Source organism: Paroedura picta, chromosome 5, assembly GCF_049243985.1.
Source record: "Paroedura picta isolate Pp20150507F chromosome 5, Ppicta_v3.0, whole genome shotgun sequence".
In the NCBI taxonomy this organism is placed as follows: Eukaryota; Metazoa; Chordata; class Lepidosauria; order Squamata; family Gekkonidae; genus Paroedura; species Paroedura picta.
The window spans coordinates 111,728,772-111,750,982 of NC_135373.1; the positions used below are offsets into that span (position 1 = coordinate 111,728,772).

The 22,211-nt window shown below is 45.1% G+C and overlaps 1 protein-coding gene across 3 annotated transcripts in view; it reads right to left on the minus strand.

Annotated features, from left to right (window-relative positions):
* Positions 1 to 4,285: 4,285 nt before the first annotated feature.
* Positions 4,286 to 22,211, minus strand: part of RESF1 (retroelement silencing factor 1) — a 46,556-nt gene continuing 28,630 nt past the window's right edge. Inside the window, exons 3-4 of one of the 3 annotated variants that reach the window (XR_013231409.1) lie at positions 22,011 to 22,155; positions 4,286 to 7,278 (exon numbers count right to left, since the gene is read on the minus strand). Coding sequence is in view for 1 of the 3 variants with exons in the window: in XM_077339918.1 (XP_077196033.1) it covers positions 22,145 to 22,155 (11 nt within the window). In the remaining 2 variants the exon portion in view is untranslated. Of the gene's footprint in view, positions 22,156 to 22,211 lie in introns of all 3 variants that reach the window. The other 2 variants (XR_013231408.1, XM_077339918.1) reach the window with 2 other exon arrangements.

The window sequence follows — 22,211 nt, forward strand, 5'->3', positions numbered from 1 at the left end:
GCAGACTCTTTGACTTGAAACAGGTTACATTTATTGGGTAAGAAAGCACACTCAGCAAGGCATTCTCAAAACTGACGGTCTCCATAAATAACTCTGATCCCACTCCACACACGCACACACGTGGGATTCCAGAGAAAGCAGGAGAACATCAAATAGCTTCAACAACCGGACAGAGGGATCCCAAGGTTGCGTTCCAGAGGAGAGCGAAGATGGATTGGGTAGAGGTGAGAGTTATAGGGAGGAGGAGGAATGCAGGAAGGAGCTACAGGGCAATAAAGGAACATGAGGCAATAAAGCATGGCAAACAAGTCAGGTCGACTACAACCCCTAGAGGGCTGGCAATCTAAATAGCAATTTAAATAAACACCCCAAAATAATGGCAGAAATTTCAGGGTTCTGACAGAACTTCTTGGAATGTGTCTTTTTACTGGTCAAGCAGAATGCATCAAAATAATAAAGAATACTCATCAAATGTTTAAGCTGAAGAAGGCTCTTATAAGTTTTTGTAGTCTCATATTGTTAGGCACCAACTTTACACATATGCCAATTAGATATTATAAATCTTGCAAGATATATGAATGTGTGTGTGTGTGTGGATGGATAATAAACCTTAGCAATTAATGCAAGATTCTCTCTTTGTCAGTTAAGAGCTGGGAAAGCAGCTGGCAATTCCCTTTAATTTATTCATCCCTCTGCCTCGACTCGTTCTCCCTTCCAACTCAAACTCTTATTTTCTGGAAGCAGGCGTTGTTCAGAGCTCCATGAAAGCATTTCACAGAAGAAGCCATTTTGGTGCTGATCAGAAAACAACTGTGATTGATCTTGCAAGACACTGAATGAAATTGCATATTCATGAATGGTAATGGAATATTTTCTGTGTATCCCCATGTGAACAACAATGCTATTTGCCCAAATGTTTTGTATGTTGTCCATGCAATCTGCATAAACAAACACAGTTAATTCAAGCGGGCTTTAGAAATAGTATAAATAGATAATAGAAGGGTGGGAGGAGGAAGTTATGATGACCCAAGAATAATGTCTGTTGCATTGTTATAAATCTACCGATTCCCTCAAGCAGCCAATCAGTGTCACAAGCAGCCAATCAATGTCCTCAGAACTCTCAGAAGGAGATGGGAGGCAGAGCTGGAGGAATAAAAATGAGTAGTTTAGGGTTTAGAAGAAGAAGAGTTGGTTTTTATAACCCGCTTTCTACTACCAGAAGGAGTCTCAAAGTGTCTTAAATCACGTTCCCTTCCTCTCCCCACAACAGACACCCCATGCAGTGGGTGAGGCTGAGAGAAACTGCTCTGTGATAACAGCTCTAACTGGACTGTGACTAGCCCAAGGTCACCCAGCTGGCTGCACATGGAGGAGTGGGGAATCAAACCCAGCTTGCCAGATTAGAAGCTGCTGCTCTTAACTACTTCACCAAGCTGGGTATAGAGATCTAACAGGCAAGTTAGGGAAACAATGGTTTAGTGCAGGGGTGGTCGAACTGTGGCCCTCCAGATGTCCATGGACTACAAGTCCCATGAGCCCCTGCCAGAGAATGCTGTCAGGGGCTCATGGGAACTGTAGTCCATGGACATCTGGAGAGCCACAGTTTGACTACCCCTGGTTTAGTGTTACCCAGGTGGGACTCACGCTGGTTGTTAAGCTTCAGAACGTATTCTCACACCACTGGTGGTCCTCCTGATGGCATCTAGGTTTTGGCCATTGTGTGACAGAATGTTGGACTAGATGGGCCATTGGCTGAATCTAACATGACTTTTCTTAAGTTTCTAGGCAGTAGGAAGCTAGAAGGCAAACTGAGATCTGTGTTTAATTAGCTCCAGTAATCAACAAGTTCTTTGTTGTTGTTGTTTTTAACTCTGGTCTCCTTCTTGGTTCTCAAAAGTGGGCGAGGTTTATCCATCTTAATTACCAAGGCAGTGAAGTATACCTCCATAGCATGCTTGAAGAAGGTGGGAGTATACTTAGACAGATTATTATAATTTACCTCACAGCTGGTTAGCCTACAGAGAATTTATAAAGTAAACACTTATGGTTGCTCCTACTAGAAACCCATGTCATTGTATCTCTTTCCTACCTTTTCTACATAAAAAAGGCACTACAGTGTAGCAAGGAAGAAAGGAAGTCTTTGGGCACCTGCAGCCAGGGGTGAAAGAACAGCATTATGCTCTTTATGTAGTATACCCTGTAGGGGGACAGAACAGCATGGGAATTTGAATATCTCATAATTTTGGTGTCCCAGTAGGGCCCACAAAGAATTATATGACATCATCCTGCTTGAGATCCACAGAGCCCTGCATGTACTTTTATTTGAGAAAATACTTCATTTTATCCCAACCCAGTTTTCATGAAAAGCTACTAGGGAGCTCTGGTATGCATATCAACGTATATGGAACCAAGAGAGTTACTTGGCCTTATCTAGACAGCACAGACACTGACAATTGCAAAGAAAAAATGGCTTTGCGTTTAGCAAAACTGATAATAACTTGGGTAGGTTTAACAGTGAGGAAACGTTATTGTCTAATAGATTATGGCCTAGGATGCACGGGTGTTTCCCCTCACTTTCACTGTGCATGTCTTTTTTTTCTTGTTTGTTCTGCTCAATTCACTTTTCAATCACTATTTCCCATTTTCCTAAGAGTGGTTTCCCCCTTGTTTGACTTCTGAGTCAAAGATCATTCAAAAGCATACAGATTGACTTGGGTCCCCCCTTCACTTCTTTGCTAACACTGGAAGGTCACTGCTCACCCACATTGACTTTGTTCTGCTCACTCTGTGCCTTCTGCTATTCATCAGTGTGCAAGCTCCATTGAGTACTTCTTTCCTTGTTGTTCTACCTTTTTTTTTTTTTTACAAGCAGCATGAGTCTATCAATAATCTGGGATTATCGCTAGTCTTGGTTTGCTGGGGCAAAAAGTGACAAGGAAAAAATCCTTCTCTGGCAGCTCTCTGAGATGCTTCTTTGCACGCTTTGAAGGGGGAGAGGGGACAGTGAAAGACTGGCAATGAAAGAGGAGGGTGGTGAAGGGTGGTGGCCCTTTTCGATTTTTCGGTGGCCAATATTAGAGAATCCACTAGAGTTTAGCTATAGGAAAAGAAAACTTCAGAGCTGCTCTAGTTGTTCAAAAATAGTTTGGATAATTTCAGGATTAAAAAAAAAACAACTTTGCCTGCACAGTAATCATGACTGATTGTGATATGCATTTACTAGTCTTGGAAATACTCTCTTGATTGCCTATAGTTTTTAATATATTTTTAGTTCATACCAGCAGCTTCCACAGAACTTCCTTGAGTACTTAACAAGTCCTTATTTATGCTACTTGTAAGAGTGACCAGAGTATGTCAAGAGCTCGTGTGAGCTTGCACTTTGTCCCTGACAGAAATGAAGCACATAATATTTTGGTGGCTGAGGCAGAAAATTTGTTCTTTTCGTTTTGAACAAACCAAATGATGAACATATTGCTGCTCTTGAAAGGTGAGCTTTTTCAGGTTACCTAGAAGTAGGGTTGGATCTATTAAAAGTAGCTGGTAATATACACTAAGGCGACACACAGGAAGAGCATGGTATAGAAATATGCTTGATGCACACAAAATTATGCCCCTCCCCATGCTTTCCTTCCTGCCACAGGTAAAACATGGGCATTCTTTCCTGCCATCTCTCTAAGTCAGAAACCAAATGGAGGGACAGTTTTGCTTGGAGAAATAACCAGAGGAGAAAGGGCAGGTGCCAACCCCATTTTGTTCTTTTAGTTAATTGTTAAGACTTCTGCTGCTGTTTTTTGTTTTTTTTTAAGCAGACATATGCCTGTGTGACACATCAGATGTAGAGCAGGGTTAGTCAACCTGTGGTCCTCCAGATTTATATGGACTACAATTCCCATGAGCCCCTGCCAGCCTATGGGAATTGTATTCCATGGACATCTGGAGGACCACAGGTTGACTACCCCTGATGTAGAGTTCAGACAGAGTTATAATAAAAACAACTTTGGCTTACTAGTACTACAGCCTTATGCAAAGTAGGTTTGCCAGGACTAGGTCGAAAAAATACCTGGTGATTTTGGGAGTGGAGCCTGAGGAGACTCAATAGGATACCATGACAGAGAGTCGATGTTTCAAGGTTCCCATTTTCTCCAGATGAACTGATCTCTCTGTTAACCTCTGCTAAATGCTCCTTCTGTATTCAACAGGTTAAGCCCAAAAGAGAGAAGGAGGGATTGGTAAGGGGAACACTGAGGGTTAGTCCCTTCCCAAACACAATGAAGACACAGTGAGGTGAATACATGTAAAGTTTATTTAGGGATTAAGAAAGGGGTACAGACTTGCAGTTAAAATCACTTCAAAATAACAGTACAAAAGAAATTCATTGCTGAATTCTGATGGCACTTATATATAAATCTAACATACAACCCCCACAGTGAGTATATACCTACAGAAAAGCTTTACTTATCCCAGTTGAAATTATTAAATGATTCCCTGCACAATCAGGCAGATACAACCTCCATCCCTCACAATACAACTCCTCCTAATCACCCAATATCTACGTAGCACATTAGCAGTAACTTCATGGCTCATATCTACCTATCCCTTAGGATCCAGCATGGGTCTCAAGACTAGAAGAAAGTAGGAGAAACTCCAGAAGTTCTGAAAACTCTCCCAAAGGTCCCTATCTTTTAAACCTTCCCTATATTGGACCCACACCCAATCACATTGTCTAAACCAGCACCTGCCCAGTTGTTTTCTCATCAATAAACCAATCATAAACTCACACATCCCAAGACGCTGACTTCAGGTACCTTCCCCATTTGGCAAGGAAAGTCCCCAAAGTTACATAAAGCATTTGTCCATATATGGCTAGCTTCCCCTTCCTCCTGGTTACCTAACCATTGACCCAAACCACAAAAATCCCTAAGAGCTCAGCCCAGTTCTATCTCATATCTGGCATATCATCAAGTTTCGGCCTAACTTCTCTAATTCTCCAAATTGACCTTCCATACCTGCATATATAGGTGTACATAAATGTGAATATGTGAATGAAATATTAAACCTTTAACTGAATATATATTTCTATAACTATAATAAAAGATCCCCAGAAATTTCTCTTGACCTCTTCATCATGCCAACAAGCAGATGTCCCAAGTCAACATTGCTCAACAAGCTGACATTGAACTAATGTCATATAGTTGACACAACCCAGCTATTTACATGAATCAACAATGCTCAACAAGCTCACATTGAATAAATGTCATATAGTTACTACAGTCCAATTACTTAATGATCCATTCCTCTCTCAGCTCCCTTCCAAGTATTTAATATCAATTATAGAGACGCCATGATGTCTCTGCCGTTATCTTTCCACCATTCAGGGAGACCATGCTATTTCAAGGACCATCAGTTCTCCACCGAGAGGTCAGGGTGACTTCTCTCTCAGTAACAAACAACTTTTAAGCCCAGTCAAGTGGAAGATGCAGACATGGTCTACCAGGACCCCAGGCTCCCGTTAGAACTGACAGGTGACTCTGATCCCGAAGGAAACCAGGTCCTCCTGCTAGAACCAATAAGCCTTAGCAAATAATACCTATTATATATGCTAATTTATTTATTTATTTATTTATTTATTTGATTTGTATGACCGCCGCTCTCGGAAACCGGCTCGCGGCGGTTCACAATGTTTTAATACAAATACAATATATTAACCATTAAAATTCCCCATTAAAACCCCATTAAAATAATGACTGAGTCACAATGATGGCGATTAAAAAACTATTCCCGTACAGGCCCACTGGATGAGCAGAAGGGAACGGATGGATAATTGGGCATAGGGTGGAACAATCTGGGGAACCAGGTCAGTCTAGTACTGGCCTCCCCCCTCCGGGGAGAGGGGTCCGATCTTAGCCCCGGGCCATCACCCGGCCTTAGACAAACGCCTGGCGGAAGAGCTCCGTTTTGCAGGCTCTGCGGAACTCAGAGAGCTCCGACAGGGCCCGCAGCTCTTCAGGGAGCTCGTTCCACCAGGTAGGGGCCAGGACCGAAAAGGCCCTGGCCCTTGTCGAGGCCAGGCGTGCCTCCCGGGGTCCTGGGATCATAAGCAGATTCTTACCCGCAGAGCGAAGTACCCTGCGGGGGGCATAAGGAGATATATATAATCTGTATAGCTCAAGTCTAGTCCAGTGGTCCCCAACCTTTTTATCACCGGGGACCGATCAACACTTTTACTGAGGTGCGGGTAGTCTTTTACTGACAATTTTACTGAGGTGGGGTAGTCTTTTGCCGAGGAACGTTGCTGCCGCCTGAGCCCCTGCTCCACTTGCTTTCCTGTCGGCGCCCCTGACTTCCTGCCGGCCACTGGGGGGTGCTGCCAGCAGCAGCTGCACAGTGCCATGCCGAGGGGGAGCCCCAGCCATGGTGGCTGCCAGTGAACACCAAAGGTGAGCCAGCGGCAGAGTGGCAGGGCAGCCCCCCAGGCAGTAGCCGGGGAGGACGAGGAGGAGCCACGGACCGGTACCAGTCCCCGGACCGGGGGTTGGGGACCGCTGGACTCTAGTCTAAATCTCTTGCCTGGAGATCAATAGTAATAGTGGTAGATCTCCAGGCACCATCTGAAGATTAGCAACCACAATGCAAAGGTACACCAGTCTGTTGATTTAATTGCATTTTGACTGGAGTAACATTGGATAGAGTTGCCTTGTTTGGAGTAGTGGTTGCCAGTTTGGTGTAATGGTTAGGAATGCGGACTACTAATCTGGAGAGCCAGGTTCTATTCTGCAATCCCCCACATGCAGCCAGCTGGGTGACCTTGGGCTCACCACAGTACTGATAGAGCTGTTCTGACCTAGCAATAATATCAGGGCTCTCTCAGCCTCACCTCCCTCACAGGGTGTCTGTTGTGGGGAGAGGAAAGGGAAGGTGAATGTAAGCTGCTTTGAGACTCCTTCAGGTAGAAAAAAGCGGCATATAAGAACCAACTCTTCTTCTAAGCTACCCTAATTCATTTATCCATTATGTATTATATAATGCCTTTTTGACAGACCATTCAAGATGGTTTATGATTTAACACATTAAAACAAAATACACAAAAAGAGACTAAGGACAAAAAGTATAAAATGGCAGAAGCCTCTCAAATCATTGGTGGGCTCTTCAGGAGCTGATGGCATCGGCCTCTTGTCCTGGTATTATCCTCTTTGTCCTATCCTCAGGGCTGCCAGGTAGTTCCTCAGAAGGTGAAAGTAGGGCCCTCTCAAGAAGCTGGTGATTTCTTCAGAGCCGTTTCTGTATCAAATATTGGGTTGGATCCAAATAACCAGAAGCAGGAAATGAATAGCTACTAGCACTATTCTGTAGATATTTGTGCAGCATCTTACACAAGAATGCATGCAATGCTATTATATGTAGTTCTTCAAGATTCTTTGCACAAATGTTGTTGGACTTTCAACTTCTTAACTGATGTTCTGGTACAATGATCTAGCCCAGGGGTAGTCAACCTGTGGTCCTCCAGATGTTCATGGACTACAATTCCCATGAGACCCTGCCAGCAAATGCTGGCAGGGGCTCATGGGAATTGTAGTCCATGAACATCTGGAGGACCACAGGTTGACTACCCATGATGTAGCCCATTCCTTCTTTTGCTGCAGGTGCAGCAGAAAAAGTCATCTGACCTTTGGTCCAAAGCAATTTAATATAAAGAATAATTACGCCAAGAACAAACTAAGATACCCCAAAATAATATTAGGGAATTCTTACCGCCTCTAATTCAAGACTGAATCAGGAAACAAAATGTCAAAGTTAGTCTACTACTTGCCAACACACTGCAACGTTGTGAGGTTGGGCTGATCTGTAAGCATGGCACACTGAGAAACCTGTCAAAAAGTTGCATGCCTTGGGAATAAATCAGCCGGATACGTGATGTGTTTAGAAGTGGAGACTGAGAATGAGGTCGGTCAGAAGAGTCATGTCGCTGTGCTGACCTTGCCTGACAGTTGTGCGATATCATTTGAAGTCAACACATAGCAAGCTGTCACATGCAGCTAGCTACTAAGCCATACAACCACCATGGAAGAAACTGTTTTGCAGTAGTTATTTTTATCCTATGCTTTCAAATAGCCTGTAAGACTGCTCCAAATTAACATAGGAAAGCATTTCCCAAGATAAACAGCGAAGAGACTGGAGTAAAACTTTGCTCTTGTAAAATATGAGTGACAGGAAAGCTGAAGGTGTTACCAGGTAGTGAGGTTACTGCTAGGCCCTTTGAGAAGGGACAATAAATGTGCATATTTTATGGTTAAATATGTATTCATGCATGATAAAATAAAATCAAGGCATACACCACAATCAACCTATATGTTGTTCTTATTGCAGTTTATACTATTGCAATTTATACCTAGCTCTGACCTGGGAGTGGCCATTGTATACAGGTTGCAGCAACTGGCTCTGTGGCATAGGTTATAGAGGGATGGGCTTGTACCAGGAGGGATCCTGGTCCAAGTCCCACCCCACTGCAGTGTCATGGTAAACCAAGCATAGTCCTAAACGAGGAGCACAAAGGACTCCAGTGTAGACTTAAGTTGGCCATTGGAGAATTCACCTAGCTCAGCAGAATCAGTGACTTAGCTCACCGCCTTGCTGACACCAGGATACTGGGGACAGCCCTCAAATGGCTGATCTCCTTCCTCCTGGGTCACAAACAAAGGGTTGAAATAGGAGAGAGAGTATCCAACCATCATCAGCTCAAATGTGGAGTCCCACAGGGAGCAGTCCTCTCTCCTATTTTATTTAATACCTTAATGAGCCCTCTTGCTCAGCTGGTGCGGAGGTTTGGTCTGGGTTGCCACCAATATGCAGATGACAACCAGCTCTTCCTCCTGATGGATGACCACCCTGATTGCTTCCCAGAAACCTTACCCAGATGCCTGGAAGCAGTGACAAAATGGCTCAAGCAGAGTCTTCTGAAGCACAACCCTTCAAAAACTGAGGTCCTGTGGCTGAGTAGAAGTGTCCAAGTGAGGAAGCACACTTACCCAACCTGGACAGAGTGCGTCTACCAGTAGCCCACTCTGCCAGAAACCTGGGTGTGATCCTAGAGATCTCCCTCTCCATGGAGGCACAGATCATGAGTGTAGAGTGGCAGGCCTTCTACCATGTACTTCAAGCTATTAGAACCCTACTTGGCACTAGAACACCTAGCCACAGTGATCCATGCAACGGTCACCTCTAGAATGGACTTCTGTAACTCGCTCTACGCAGGTCTAACCTTATCCTTGACTCGGAAACTGCAATTGGTTGAGAAGGCCACGGCCAGGATTCTCACCGATACACCGTGGAGATCCCACATCTGCCCTATACTTCAACAAGATCCAGAACCACTATTGGATTATGTTATTTTTGACTATGTTATATGTTAGGTTGTTTCCCTTCTTGTGTGAATTAGGCCACAGACACTGAAAAGTCCCCCTGCCTAATCCACATGGGGTAGTCACATAGGTATCCACTCTGCTCCTTCTGTCTCCATTTTTGTACTGCTGATATAAGGTTATGTGCCCACATGCTTCTTTCACTGTTGCCCCTTAGAAGAAGAGCTGGATTTTTGTACCCTGCTGAGGCTTACAAATAACAAATGCAGAGACGTACATTCTCAGAAAGGGGAGCTTGGCTAGATCTCAGGTCATGCTCTGGCTCAGAAAGCCTGCCTTCTCCGACCAAATTTGGTATCAGTACAGCTTGTGGTGCAGAGTGGTAAGGCAGCCGTCTGAAAGCTTTGCCCATGAGGCTGGGAGTTCAATCCCAGCAGCTGGCTCAAGGTTGACTCAGCCTTCCATCCTTCCGAGGTCGGTAAAATGAGTACCCAGCTTGCTGGGGGGTAAACGGTGATGACTGGGGAAGGCACTGGCAAACCACCCCGTATTGAGTCTGCCATGAAAACGCTAGAGGGCGTCACCCCAAGGGTCAGACATGACTCGGTGCTTGCACAGGGGATACCTTTACCTTTACCTTTACAGCTTGTGGGCAGCCAAACTGGCTCCCTTGTGCTTGTTCTTACCTGCCTGCCCCTTTGGTGGACCTCTCTCTAGTACTTCTACAAGAATTTTGCTGGGACTTGCAGGTCCTGGCTGGAAACAAAGACAGGGAGTCTCAAATCGAATTCAGGAGACCCTGGTGAAGTAGTGGGCTCCTGCTAATATACAGAGAAGGAATTACGATGCCAGCTCTTGTTACTAGATCCGAAAATGGAGAGGGAAAGAGCTGTGAAGAGGCAGCATGAATGAACGTTAGGAATCTGTCTCATAAGAAACAAGCAGTTGCAGATGCTTGCTTAGCAACAGTGGAAAAGATAATTATCTCTGGAAAGAATGATCTAAAATTAAAATTAATGTAATTGAACTCATTACAGATCCATTAGCACATTTCTCCATATTTCTGGTCTGTCGTCCCAAATCGTACAACCCCCACAGACACTGATTCTTTTAATGTGTGTGGGGAAGGGCATTCTTGGGAACACTTTTTCAACCCTTCTCATGCCTTTTGTGAACACAAAAGAGCCATTTGTGAGTTTTTGAAAGGCTCCCCCCCTTTTTTTTTTTGCAACTTGTTTGGGCAAATGACATCATGCACAAAACTCTTTGGCTGTGTTCCCTTTCCGAGTTTCTTTTGCTGTCCTCATTTCTATCTTCTGGTTTGTTTGGTGTTTTTATTTTAAACAGTTTTCTCTACGTGCGCCAGGCAGGATTCAACATTTAGCTTTTGAAGCCGTTCCCAAAAGGGAATGAGCGAACCCAGTGGCATTCCTCTCTGTGCATTGCTGTATTTTTGTCGGTTGTCTTTGCAATACAGTTGTACAGTGCTTCATTGTGTTGAAGTTGGGCTGCCCTTTGGGCCTCAGGATTGAAAAGAGGACTGATAGCACCCGTTTCCCCCACTAGCCTCTGGTCTGATTCCATGTGCCCTCTCGATACCAGCCAGGAGTGACCCAGAAAGACCCCCTCAGCCTGGAGCTACCAGGACTTATATACTTCTGCAGCTCCTCTTGGCCCATCTCCCTTTCCCATTATACTGAGGCTTTCTCAATCTGTGGAACTTTCTCCACCAAATCTGCTAGCCTTTATTAAGTGCCCCGTGCTTAACACATCAAAGAGAGGGCAGAATCATTTACTTCTGCACTGAGGATTTGTCCTTCCACAATGAAGACACAGTATATTGGCCAGTCACAGTTTCTCTCAGAGCTCTCTGAGCCCCACATACCACACAGGGTATCTGCTGTGGGGAGAGGAAGAGTAGGCAATTGTCAGCCGCTTGATAAAGACTCTTCAGGTAGTAAAAAGCAGGGTACAAAAGCCCAGCTCTTGTTCACATACTGCTCTCAACTCAAAAATTTCAAAACATTATCAGAAACCTAAAACCCCTACATGGTAATGCCAGCTCTCTGTCACAAGTACTGGAGGGGCAATCACAGGCAGCCCCCCAGTCTCAAACAATTTCTCACCCACAATAATACAACTTCTCATTTGAACGTGGACACTGGTACCAGAGCTTGCAATAAAAGGGTAGGCGATTGTAAGCCGCGTTGAGATTCCTCCGTGTAGTAAAATGTGGGGTACAAAAAAAAACAGCTCTTCTGAAGATCATTAACACTTTATATTAATAATAATGCCCTGGCCCGAGGAGGTGCTCCCGGTCTTGACCTGAGCCAGGGCTTTTTCAGTCCTGGCCCCGACCTAGTAGAATGCGCTCCCAGGTGAGCGGTGGACCCTGACAGAAGCGCCTCAGTTCTGCAGGGCCTGTAAAATGCAGCTCTTCCGCCAGGTCTTTGGTTGAGGCCGGGGTGGCCAGGGCCATTCTTTCATCTCTCTCCCAGGTTGGGGCAGCAGAGAACGCAAGCCCACGCTGCTATGTCATCAGATAAGCCCACACTGCTATGTCACCATTGAAGAGGCACAGTCAAAGGCAATTTTTCTGTTAAAGACTAAAGCAGTCTGGTGCTTCAGATTTCAAGCTATCTAGGCTGGATCCTTGGAATGCCAAGCTGGCATTTCAGAGTAATTTGGGTACAGATATCAACCCGATGAACCGAGTGCTTGGTGCTTTCCTCCATGAAATCCGATCTGCTGTTCGGTGCAGGTGGCCGGACAGCCGGTTTCACAAATGCAAGGAACTAGCCTTCTGCAGCTTTCTTCATCAAAAGGTTTCGGAACAGGACTCTAAAGCGATCAAAGAATGTCCCATCCTCGTGTTAGACAAATGGGAAGGTGAACCTTAGGGGAGCATGACGAGCTGCCTTTAGTGATATCATCATCCTAACAGATGGTACAGTTGGATAGCATTGTAAGCGGTAGACTAATAATCTGCCTTGTGAATGGCCACATCCATTGTAATTAAATTGAGATTGTATCCCTGCTTAAAAATGGATTTCTTTTGTAATTCGCAGGCGGGCTGCTGGGGAATCTCTAGGCCTTTATTTAACCTCTCGGTCACTACCCAATCATAAGGGATTCCTGTTGCTGCTAACACAATTTCCTCCTCACTCGGAGAACCTGGGCAACTGTGTGGACATCGGGGAAACCCTTGATACTCATGCTCATCATGCTTGCAACTGCACAATACAAGCAGCTTGCATGTCTGCCCCTAAGAGCTTGATGCTTTGTTTTCCTGGGAGAGGTGACAGCTGAGCATCAAGAGGGGAGAGACTGGTTTGTGGGTTGTGCATACAAAATTGCACCCCGTAGCTGCTTCTCTAGCTGTAGAGGAAAACATATACTGAAAACAAATTATCAGGGGGGGGGGAAGAAGCACATAAGGGAAGAAGCTTTACATCTGTTACACTGCCGGGAATTGGTGAACGAGGACCATGGGTCTAGTAGGAACTGTTATGCCTGCCATCTTTGTCATTTTTTGCAAACTGTGGTGATTGTATTGTATTGTATTTATCGGTGAGACTGTCATCTTGTCGTCCTATGTTTTTATGTTTTTGTTCTGTTGTAAACCACCATGAGCTGGCTGGTCCGGGTGTTAGCTGTATAGAAATTTAATAATAAATAAATAAATAATGGTATGTGATGTGTTGGCCTTCTTTTTTGCCCCTATGGTTGAGATTCCCAGCCTATACTGCCCCTCCATTTTGACACAATCTTCCATGGAGACCAGCTCTCAATGCTTCCTCTACTCCAATCTTCACAAATTCTGCAATATTCTACACTCGCCATGGGTCTTAACTATACACTGTGTTCTCCCCAGGTATTCCCTGGGTTCATATAAGCAGACATCCATTGTAAGTTCTGCACTAGGAAATCAGTATGAAAAAGGGGGCCTATTTCTCCTTTTGCACCATTTTCCTAACCTGACATAGCCCAGTAGGAAAGTGTCTCACCGAGAACATTTGGGCATAAACCAAAGGGACAAAGAGTAGCCGTTTGGGGTTGATAAAGTGCATGAAAGAAGACACAAACTCTCCGCCAGTAGATGATGAAGTCTAATCTGAACCAGGCCCTGTGGAACACATATCTGATTGTGTAGACCCAAGGAGTCCCTCTCAGGTTGACTGCAAGGTTACATGCTGGATAAAACGGGATCTGGCTGGGATGTATCTTTTCCCATGACTGCTTGCATGCAGATACTGGTTTTCAGTCTCATGGTGTCTGGAGGCCGTGGTGGATTGGCTCAAGTGGAATCAGCTGAAGTTGAATTCAGCCAAGACGTAGGTCCTCTGACTGGGCCAGTCGGCAGAGAGACAGATCATACAGCTCCCAGCCCTTGACAGAGTGCAGTTAACACTGGTGCCTTCTGTCAGGAGTTTGAGCGTGATTTGCTTGCCTCAAAGCAGCTTATGGTTCAATTCCAACCAAATATAAGGTAGAATAAAATAATGCAATTTCATTAAAATCAAAACACAGGGTTCAACATATAGAAGTAAATTATTAAAATATCAGTTATAACAAGGGACTGCCTGCTGGCTTCTGCTTGTCATTACAACATGTTTGATAGCTCAGCTGTGGTACTGGTAAGGGAGCCAAATCAAACTTATCACAAACCATGAACAAACTTTATCTTTAAGTTGTAGATTGCTCACTTTGCAGGCAAGACTCTACTACACTAGAGTGCTTTGAAGTCTAACATCAGATAATCTCCTTCCTCTTTTCAAAGCTTTGAGGTTTCCTTTAAATAACAATTTATTCTGTTTCCTTTTTTTCCTGAAAGTTGCTTCCTGCAAAAACCATTCATAAATGTTAAACATACAAGTTTTTCTTTAATATGCCCAAATGTCAACATTCCCTTAAGTGTCTGTATATTGCAAAGCACTCATATGAGTTCATTCTTTCATCATTAATGCTTCAGCGGCAAACTCTTGTAAAAATACCATTACCGGTCTCTGATGTATATGTTTGACTTTTATACAGATAAAGCAATTAGCTATAGTTACATGCTCATGCACTCTAAAGCATGTTTGCGGCACAGGCATTATAATCGGTTTCATAAAACTGGAATCAATTCAAAATATGGGTTTCAAAGCATCTGCCATTTGTTGGCTGACAGGCATCAATCATTCTAAAAGACAGACCTTTAAAAGCCCGTTGTCTGATTGAAAATCCCCCCCCCACCAAATGACCACCATTAAGATCTGCAATTAATGTTGCATCCAGCTTCCATTGGACAGTGAGATTTTTATCGTCTCTGAGGTTTGGAGCTTGTTGCTCCACTGGTTCATGCTCAAATTAGTCTCTGCTTCCTCCCGTATCCAACAGATGGTGCTCAAATTTCATCAGCAGTTATTGTCAGAGAAAAGCATTTCCCTGGATATATATCAAAATAGTGCATCTTCTTTTCTTCTATACAAGCCCATATTGGAATTGTGTATGTGATAACCAGACACAGAGAGGGGTTTCTAGCTTCTGTGGCATCGAAGGGGGCCCTTCCCCTCCCTTCCAGAATGAATGCTGCTTTTTGCCTAGCGCTCTGGAGGAGCAGGGCCCCCTTGGCTCAGGTTCTTTCTTTGCCCATAAAAGGCAGAGAATGCAGCCTCCCAGTCTCCAGCTAAAGTACACATAGTGAAGGTTAAGCAGAACAAGTCAAACTCTTGTTAGGTGTGAAGCTTGTCTTTTATTTCTTGAATGGCCTAAGTCAGCCTTTTCCAGTTTTTTAATAGAATCATAGAATCATAGAGTTGGAAGGGGCCATACAGGCCATCTAGTCCAACCCCCTGCTCAACGCAGGATCAGCCCTAAGCATCCTAAAGCATCCATTTATCATTGAGAAACCCCTGAAACATTCTTCAGGCTTCGAGAAACCCCAGAAGTGGTGCAATCATGCAGAATATGTTTGGGAAGCACAGTGATGTACTCACCCACCTGGATCCCCTCTCCTTCCCACCCGGTCCAGGCCCATAATTGGATATTTGGGGGAGGGGCATATCACCCAATAAATGTTCAACAAAAATTTTAAATACATTAAAAAATAATTAACCCATCCTTTCAGGAAACTCTTCCAGGGCCATCAAGAACCCCCTGAGAAAGCTTGATCTAAGTGATCATGGCTACACAGCTCCTCAGAACTATATTTTAATAATTTCCACTTCAAATATTCTATGGGCGTCTTTTTGTAGAGCGGAGACATGAGGCATAATTGGTTGGGAAATAAAGATACTGCAAGAGACAAACAGAGGCGGTTTACCGTTCTTTGCCTCCTCAGGGTTCTCTCACCCAAGCACTAACTAGGAGCAACCTTGCTTACTTTCCAGTCTCTGACAAGCCTAGGCAAGCCTGGGGCATGCATGTCAGGGCTCAAAAACTTTATGGAGGATTACATTTGTGTGTCAAAGATAGCAATCAGTGCTTAAGGTCTAGATAAAATGCCACCATTAACAGCATTGTTTTTGGATAAGAACATTTACCAGACAAAAAGGCACTTCTTAGTACATTGTTTAGAGGATAATTCCATACTTTTCAGCCAGCAGAAAAAAGCTTTCAAAAGCTGATACCAAAATTAAACTTTGTGGATTTTAAAGGTGCCACGAGGCTTAGACTTTGTTCTATTGCTTCAGACCTGCTCGGCTACTCATCTGAATCTTACAGCAGGCAGATTTGAAAGAAGAACCAGGAAAAACAAAAGGGATTAAAGCTGGAGGTGATTCTGTAGCTGAATGGCACAGAATGGAGAAAAATTCATTTCGGAAGCATAAGAGAAAAAATGGCACTGTCAATTCTTGTAACCTGCTTGCATCTGAAGACGGCAATGAAAATTGCATTAATCTCTAAGGTGTTCCTAGATTCTGTTTGCTTTCAAAGTCACATTCCTAAGCAAAGTCCTAATATAGAAGCTGCCAGGTCATATCTGGCACTCCATTATATTGTTTCACATTGAGGTTATCATGCCTACAGATTTAGCTCAAACTTGCCAGGATAACAATGCCAACAGTACATTTCAGGTAGTATATCAGAATAAAAATAGAGAGCTCTGAAATATCAAAAAGAACCTTAACAATGTTGTGCATGTGGGTCTGCCATGGGGTGAGCTTGTGGTCCAAGGCAGGATCCAAGTAGACATGGAACTGACCAATACGCAGCAAGGATCCAGTCGGCCTGATCCTATCAGTTTAAACCAATCAATGCTAAACTGGCCTATCCCACGAATGGCTAGGAAATCTATTGTCTCCTTTGTGTATATCAGTTGCGGATTTCTAAGGAATTCTCAGTCTTCTAGTTGTCTGCGACAACATGTACTCACTCTGGCCCATTATGCACGGCTGCCGAAACGGCGATTTCGGGTCACATGGAAAACGCAGAGGGGGAAGACGCGACGCACGCCGGTTATGCACGGGGCGGGGCGCGACAGCGGCAAAACCCAGAGTAACCGATTATGCACACGCTGATCCGGGCGCCGCTTCTGGTTGCGCCCCGGTCACCTGGAAGCTACGCTTTCTTCCGCGTTTCGCTAACGCGGCTTTTTCGGCGGCATGCACCGAAGCTGCAGCCAGTTGCAGCCAGCATTGTGCGTTATCGGTGATTTTAGTCGCCGCTATTCCACCCCGAATGTGCGCTAAAACCCCCGTGCATAATGGGTCTCTGAGAGCACTCGTAAAGAGCTGTTTGTTTGCCCAATAGCCCGACATTCTATCATGAACCCACATATTTAACAAACAAAATCACCCAAAGAAGCTACTTTTCCGAAAAACAAGCTCTGGCTTTTTCAATCATAATTATTTATAACTTTGTTCGTTGTATTCTTTAGCCACTGTTGGTTGCTATTCTGAAACTATTTGACAACAATGTTGCTTGGGAATAGTTTTATCCTTGTTATATCTTATTTTGCCATACACAGTTCCTGCAGGGCTGTTTGACTCTATATTATCCATGTACTGCAGCTCTATTGGACCTTAGCAGGCAGAATAGCAGAGAAGATAGAGATTGTCTTGTACAAATATTGACAACCATCTTCCTACACTTTGTGCAGTGATTCAAATCTTGATGGGGGAGTAGTGGAACTCAGAGACTTCCACATCTTAAATGCTACCTCATTGACACCTTTAATGAGTGGGTCTTGTGACTTAATAGATACACGGTCAAGGTTAAGCACTTTTGCCATCTTGATTATCTGCTTGAAGTATAAAGTCCTTGGATGGGGATGGAGTTGATTGAACTTCAACCAAATCACCTGGAGATGGGAGGAAGGTGAGCTTGGTAACCATCAGGGACATGATGTTCATTGTTTCCTCACCATCAGAATCAGAGTCAGAGTCAGTGGTAGGATGATCCCGATAGTTCAAACAGCCGGTGAACACCAACAGCAAAGACAGTCCTGGCAGTCTTGCGGCACCAAGACCCAAACTGGAGAGTCCTGGAGCCTCAGCATTGACGTTTTGACCTGAGACGGAGTACCTCAGTGTCTCTCAATCCTGAACGTCCAGATCTCAATGCTGGAGTCTTGAGCATTGATTTCAGAACAGGGTCTGTTGAGGCTGATGGTTGCATGGGTTCAACAAATGCTGTTGGTGTCACGTCTAACATAATTTGTCCTTTCAGGACTGTTGACTGGTTGGTGCCGAACAGTCCAAACCCAGTGATGAATGGGATTGCCATCGTTGGAAGTGTGAACTTGGACAAGCCAAAGCCTCCCCTGATTTTTTTGAAGATTTCTTCAACTCCTTAGTTGATGGCAAGGAGGCTGCTGTCTCAGAAGTTGCATCAGTGGGCCAAGTACTAGTTCCAGACACCTGCATGCAATTGGCTGAAGAGTTTTAGATAACTTTTCCTCTGAGAGGGTTTTTTCATTGGCCAGGCCTGAGGCTTTCAGAGACTTTTCCAAAAGAGAGGCCTTCAGGCAATTGGCTCTCCCTTCCCTGGCCTTCGGGGTGAGCTGGAAACAGGCCTTACACAAAGAGGGGCCAACTTTACCCCACAAACAGAATACTTTTTAAAATATATGTTTGGAGTTCTTTCTTCTCACAGAATATTTTACCCCAGGTAATACTTGCCCAGCTCATTGTTGTGTCCTCTTTAAGTGATAGCAGAAAGAGAATTGAGAGAGGAGTGCTAATCCCTCCCATATCAGGTGACTTTTGGGCAGGGAAGTCAGATTCTTCTAGAGGGGAGGGCTAGCACTCCTGGGAGCAAAAGAATGTTTATGGAAGCTTGCTAGCTCCTCTCCGTGGCAGGCCTGCTAGAGCACAGACCCATGTGGGATTGCACAGAATCCACAAAGATGAACACACACATACAGCTATGGCACAGGGTGTTGTATTTTATAGGACAAAATGCTACCTAAAGTGATGTTGATATATTGGCAGTATGTAGAAAAATGAAAAATATTAAATATATATGAAAATACATGTACCGTATTTATTTACAATGTAAGTTAAAAACACTATACGGCCTCGATGATAGCCTCACTATGAAATCTAGTCTAAAAATCACAAAACATGGACCAAATGCATTTCGATGCAACTGCCTTCTTCAGCAGTCAGGAATACATTATTAGCATATATAAATGTGGAAAATACATCAGCTCCAGAGCTATATTACATATTCTCAAATAATGAAAAGGACACTGTAGAAATTGCTAGAAAGGGACAATGAAATGTCAATATTAAATTTAGTGCATAAAAATCTAACCTATATTGTATACACCATAGAAATGTAATCATTTTTTAAATTTTCTGTAAACAACTTACTAATAATGGATGGATGGATGGATGGATGGATGGATAATATACATGGTGACACTGGGATAAGTAGGAATTGAAGACATCTCTATGTCTATCACTGAATGTCCTTGTTAGATACAGTTGTACTAAGGTGGCAACTCTATGCACCTGAAAATTCCCAAGATACAAATTATAGAATAACCATTGGGAAAAAATACTATCTTTAAACCGCCCGTGGCGCCGCGGGCGCCATCTTTAAACCGCCCGTGGCGCCGCGGGCGCCACGGACTAAATAAAAGGCTAAGGGGTTCTGAGGCGGGATGTGTCCGTGATGAGGAAGGGTCCGAATTGGACCCTTCCTCTGGACAGACAATCGGAGGGACCAATTGGCAGGCGCGCAGCGCGGCTGCCGGGGGCTCCCTTGCGGCCGGCCTGAGGCAGCTCGCCGTCTCAGCCTGTTGACCGAGCGAGCCCGGGACCCCCCCGAGCCACAGTGCCATCCCGCGCCGCCTGCACAAGGGAACCGCCGCGGCCTCCCTCCTTTCCTCCCTTACTGTGCTCTTGCCCCACGTGCGGCGGTGGCGGCCTGGCTGGCTTGCAGGCTGTGTGCCGCTCCGCCTGCCCGCTTTGAGTGAAGGAAGCCGCTGGGAGCCGCTGCCGCTGCCGTGAAAGGACGCAGACAGGCGGGGAGACGAGCTGCATCGCAGCCCACAGGGACGGCCGTCTGGCCGAGCGTGGCGCGCCTCGCTTCCCCGGGGACCCTCCGGCCCGGCTTCGGTGACCGATCCTCTCCGCCCGCAAAGCGCCTCGCGATCCGCCCCCCTCTGCGCTCCATAACAGCCGTCCGCCCGCCGCCATTACCTCCAAGCCTTCAAGGCCGCAGGTCGCCGCTGCCGCTAACAACACATCGCCCCCAGGCCCAGCCAGCCAGCAGCGGCCGGCGGGCGATGCTTCGGGACCGCCGCTGGCACTGATGCGACCCACCACGGAGCGCCAGCCGCCCAGCTCCCATGATGCCGGCTGAGGCTGCTCCCGGCTGCCGCGCACGCGCAGGACGCTCCGCTGCCGCCCATCACTGTTTGCCCACCGGACCCGCCCACCAGCAGCAGCCGGTGGGGGACACTTCAGCCCACCCGGCGGCGCCGCCGGCACACTCCACCATGCGGCCCAAGCTGCCCACCTCCAGTGCCGCTACATCCAGCAACTCACAGCCTGAGTGCCCAGCCAGCTTCCCAGCCGCAGCCCATCCACTTCCTCCTGCCCTCCAGCATGCCTGCCGCTCGCCCCCCAGGAAACCAGGTAGGCCGCAAGGTCCCACCCCTCCCGGACGTCCCCGGACTTCAAGAGCCCCGCCGCACACCCGTTACGCCCTCATCGCGTGCCGTCCTAGCGCCCGCTGCATTTTGCCTGCAGTGGGCTTATTTTCTAGTAAAACAATAATTGCTAATCAGTAAGTCATGATCTCTATTCAAGGTGGTGGTGATTACTTATAGAAATTTGGCATTAGAGTTGGCTTTCAATCCTGAGCTTGGGTCCACTATAATGGGATAAAATATATTTTCTCCTTCCTAAAAACTGCTTCCCTCTAAGTGTTTGTGAGAGGCAGCTCCAGTGGACAGAAATGCTTGGAATGCAAGCATATGGAGATCTTATCAACAGACCGAGGTCAACCTGTCAGAGAAAGATATATTCCAGGAACTCTGGCACAATTAATGTTCTCCGGCCCCAGCAAACCTGTGAGATACACAAAGATGAAGGGAAGAACTGAGGATCCTTTGTTTCCTTAGCAATATGTTGCCAAAATGTAACATTGAACACAGAACGTAGTTAAATGCTCCAAGGGCCACACTCCAATCCAATGGGCGAGAAAGCCAGAAACTTTGGAAGAGCGATATAAGAGCAAGTGGATCCCTTTGTTAAGGGTTGCCTTTCTCTCCAAGTACTTCTGGTTCCAACCCACACATCACTTCGCCATGACATCAGCGATCTTCCTAGGTAATCTTCTTTCCTGAACGAGTGACTGAGTAAAATTCATTCACAATCAATGAGGAATAAAATGTGCAAAGCAATTGAAGAATATTATAAAACAACTAGTAGAATTCTTAGTTTCTTATTTATTGCTTGAAGTTTCTAAGAGTGTATGAAAGAAAGCCTTTGGCTTATAAGGCCTTTAGTTCAGAGACGAGGATTTCTACTAGCTGTTTTGTAATATTCTTCAGGTGGGCAGCCATGTTGGTCAGAAACAACAGAACAAAGTTTGAGTCCAGTGGCACCTTTAAGACCAATAAAGTTTAATTCTGAGTAAAAAAATAATTCTGGGTACATGCCCACCTGGGGCCCCTCCCTTTCCCACTCCCTTCAGGCCTATCATTGGCTATTTGGGGTGGGTTGAGTCATATCACCCAAGAAATGTTTAACAAATTGATTATATATAAAACATTAATTTATATTTATTTATATTTTCGATTTATTTCCTACCACTTCCGAGTCCGGCTCGTGGCGGGTTACAAATCTCATAAAACTCCATTAAACCCCCCACCAAAAGACATTAAAACCCAACATGGCAGAAAAATCCCCACCCAACTCCCATTAAACAGAGGGGCAACAAAGGAGGTCATTAATATTTAGGCCAGATTTCTGACAATCTGCCAAGATAGCATGGTCTAACTATTGCCTTGAAAATAAATTTGCAAGAAAATTCTCAGAAACTTTTCACACCATCTCTAAAATATTTTCCTGCCTCAATCAAGTCCTAGGCTTGTACTAGCCTTAATCAAATCCTAGGCTTGTACTAAGCAAAAGCTTCCTTTCTGCATCCATTCTCCATTGCTGGCATTAATGAACCTTTTCCATTAAAAAAGTAGACATAACAGCTACCCACCTTTGTTTGATGATTTCGTGGTTAAGAGTGATGACCTCTAATCTGAGTTTGATTCCCCACTCCTCCACAGGCAGTCAGCTAGATGATCTTGGGCCAGTCACAGTTCTCTCAGGGCTCGCTCAGCCTCACCTACCTCACAGGATGCCTGTTATGGAGAGAGGAATGGGAAGCAATTATAAGCTACTTTGAAATTCTTTGGGG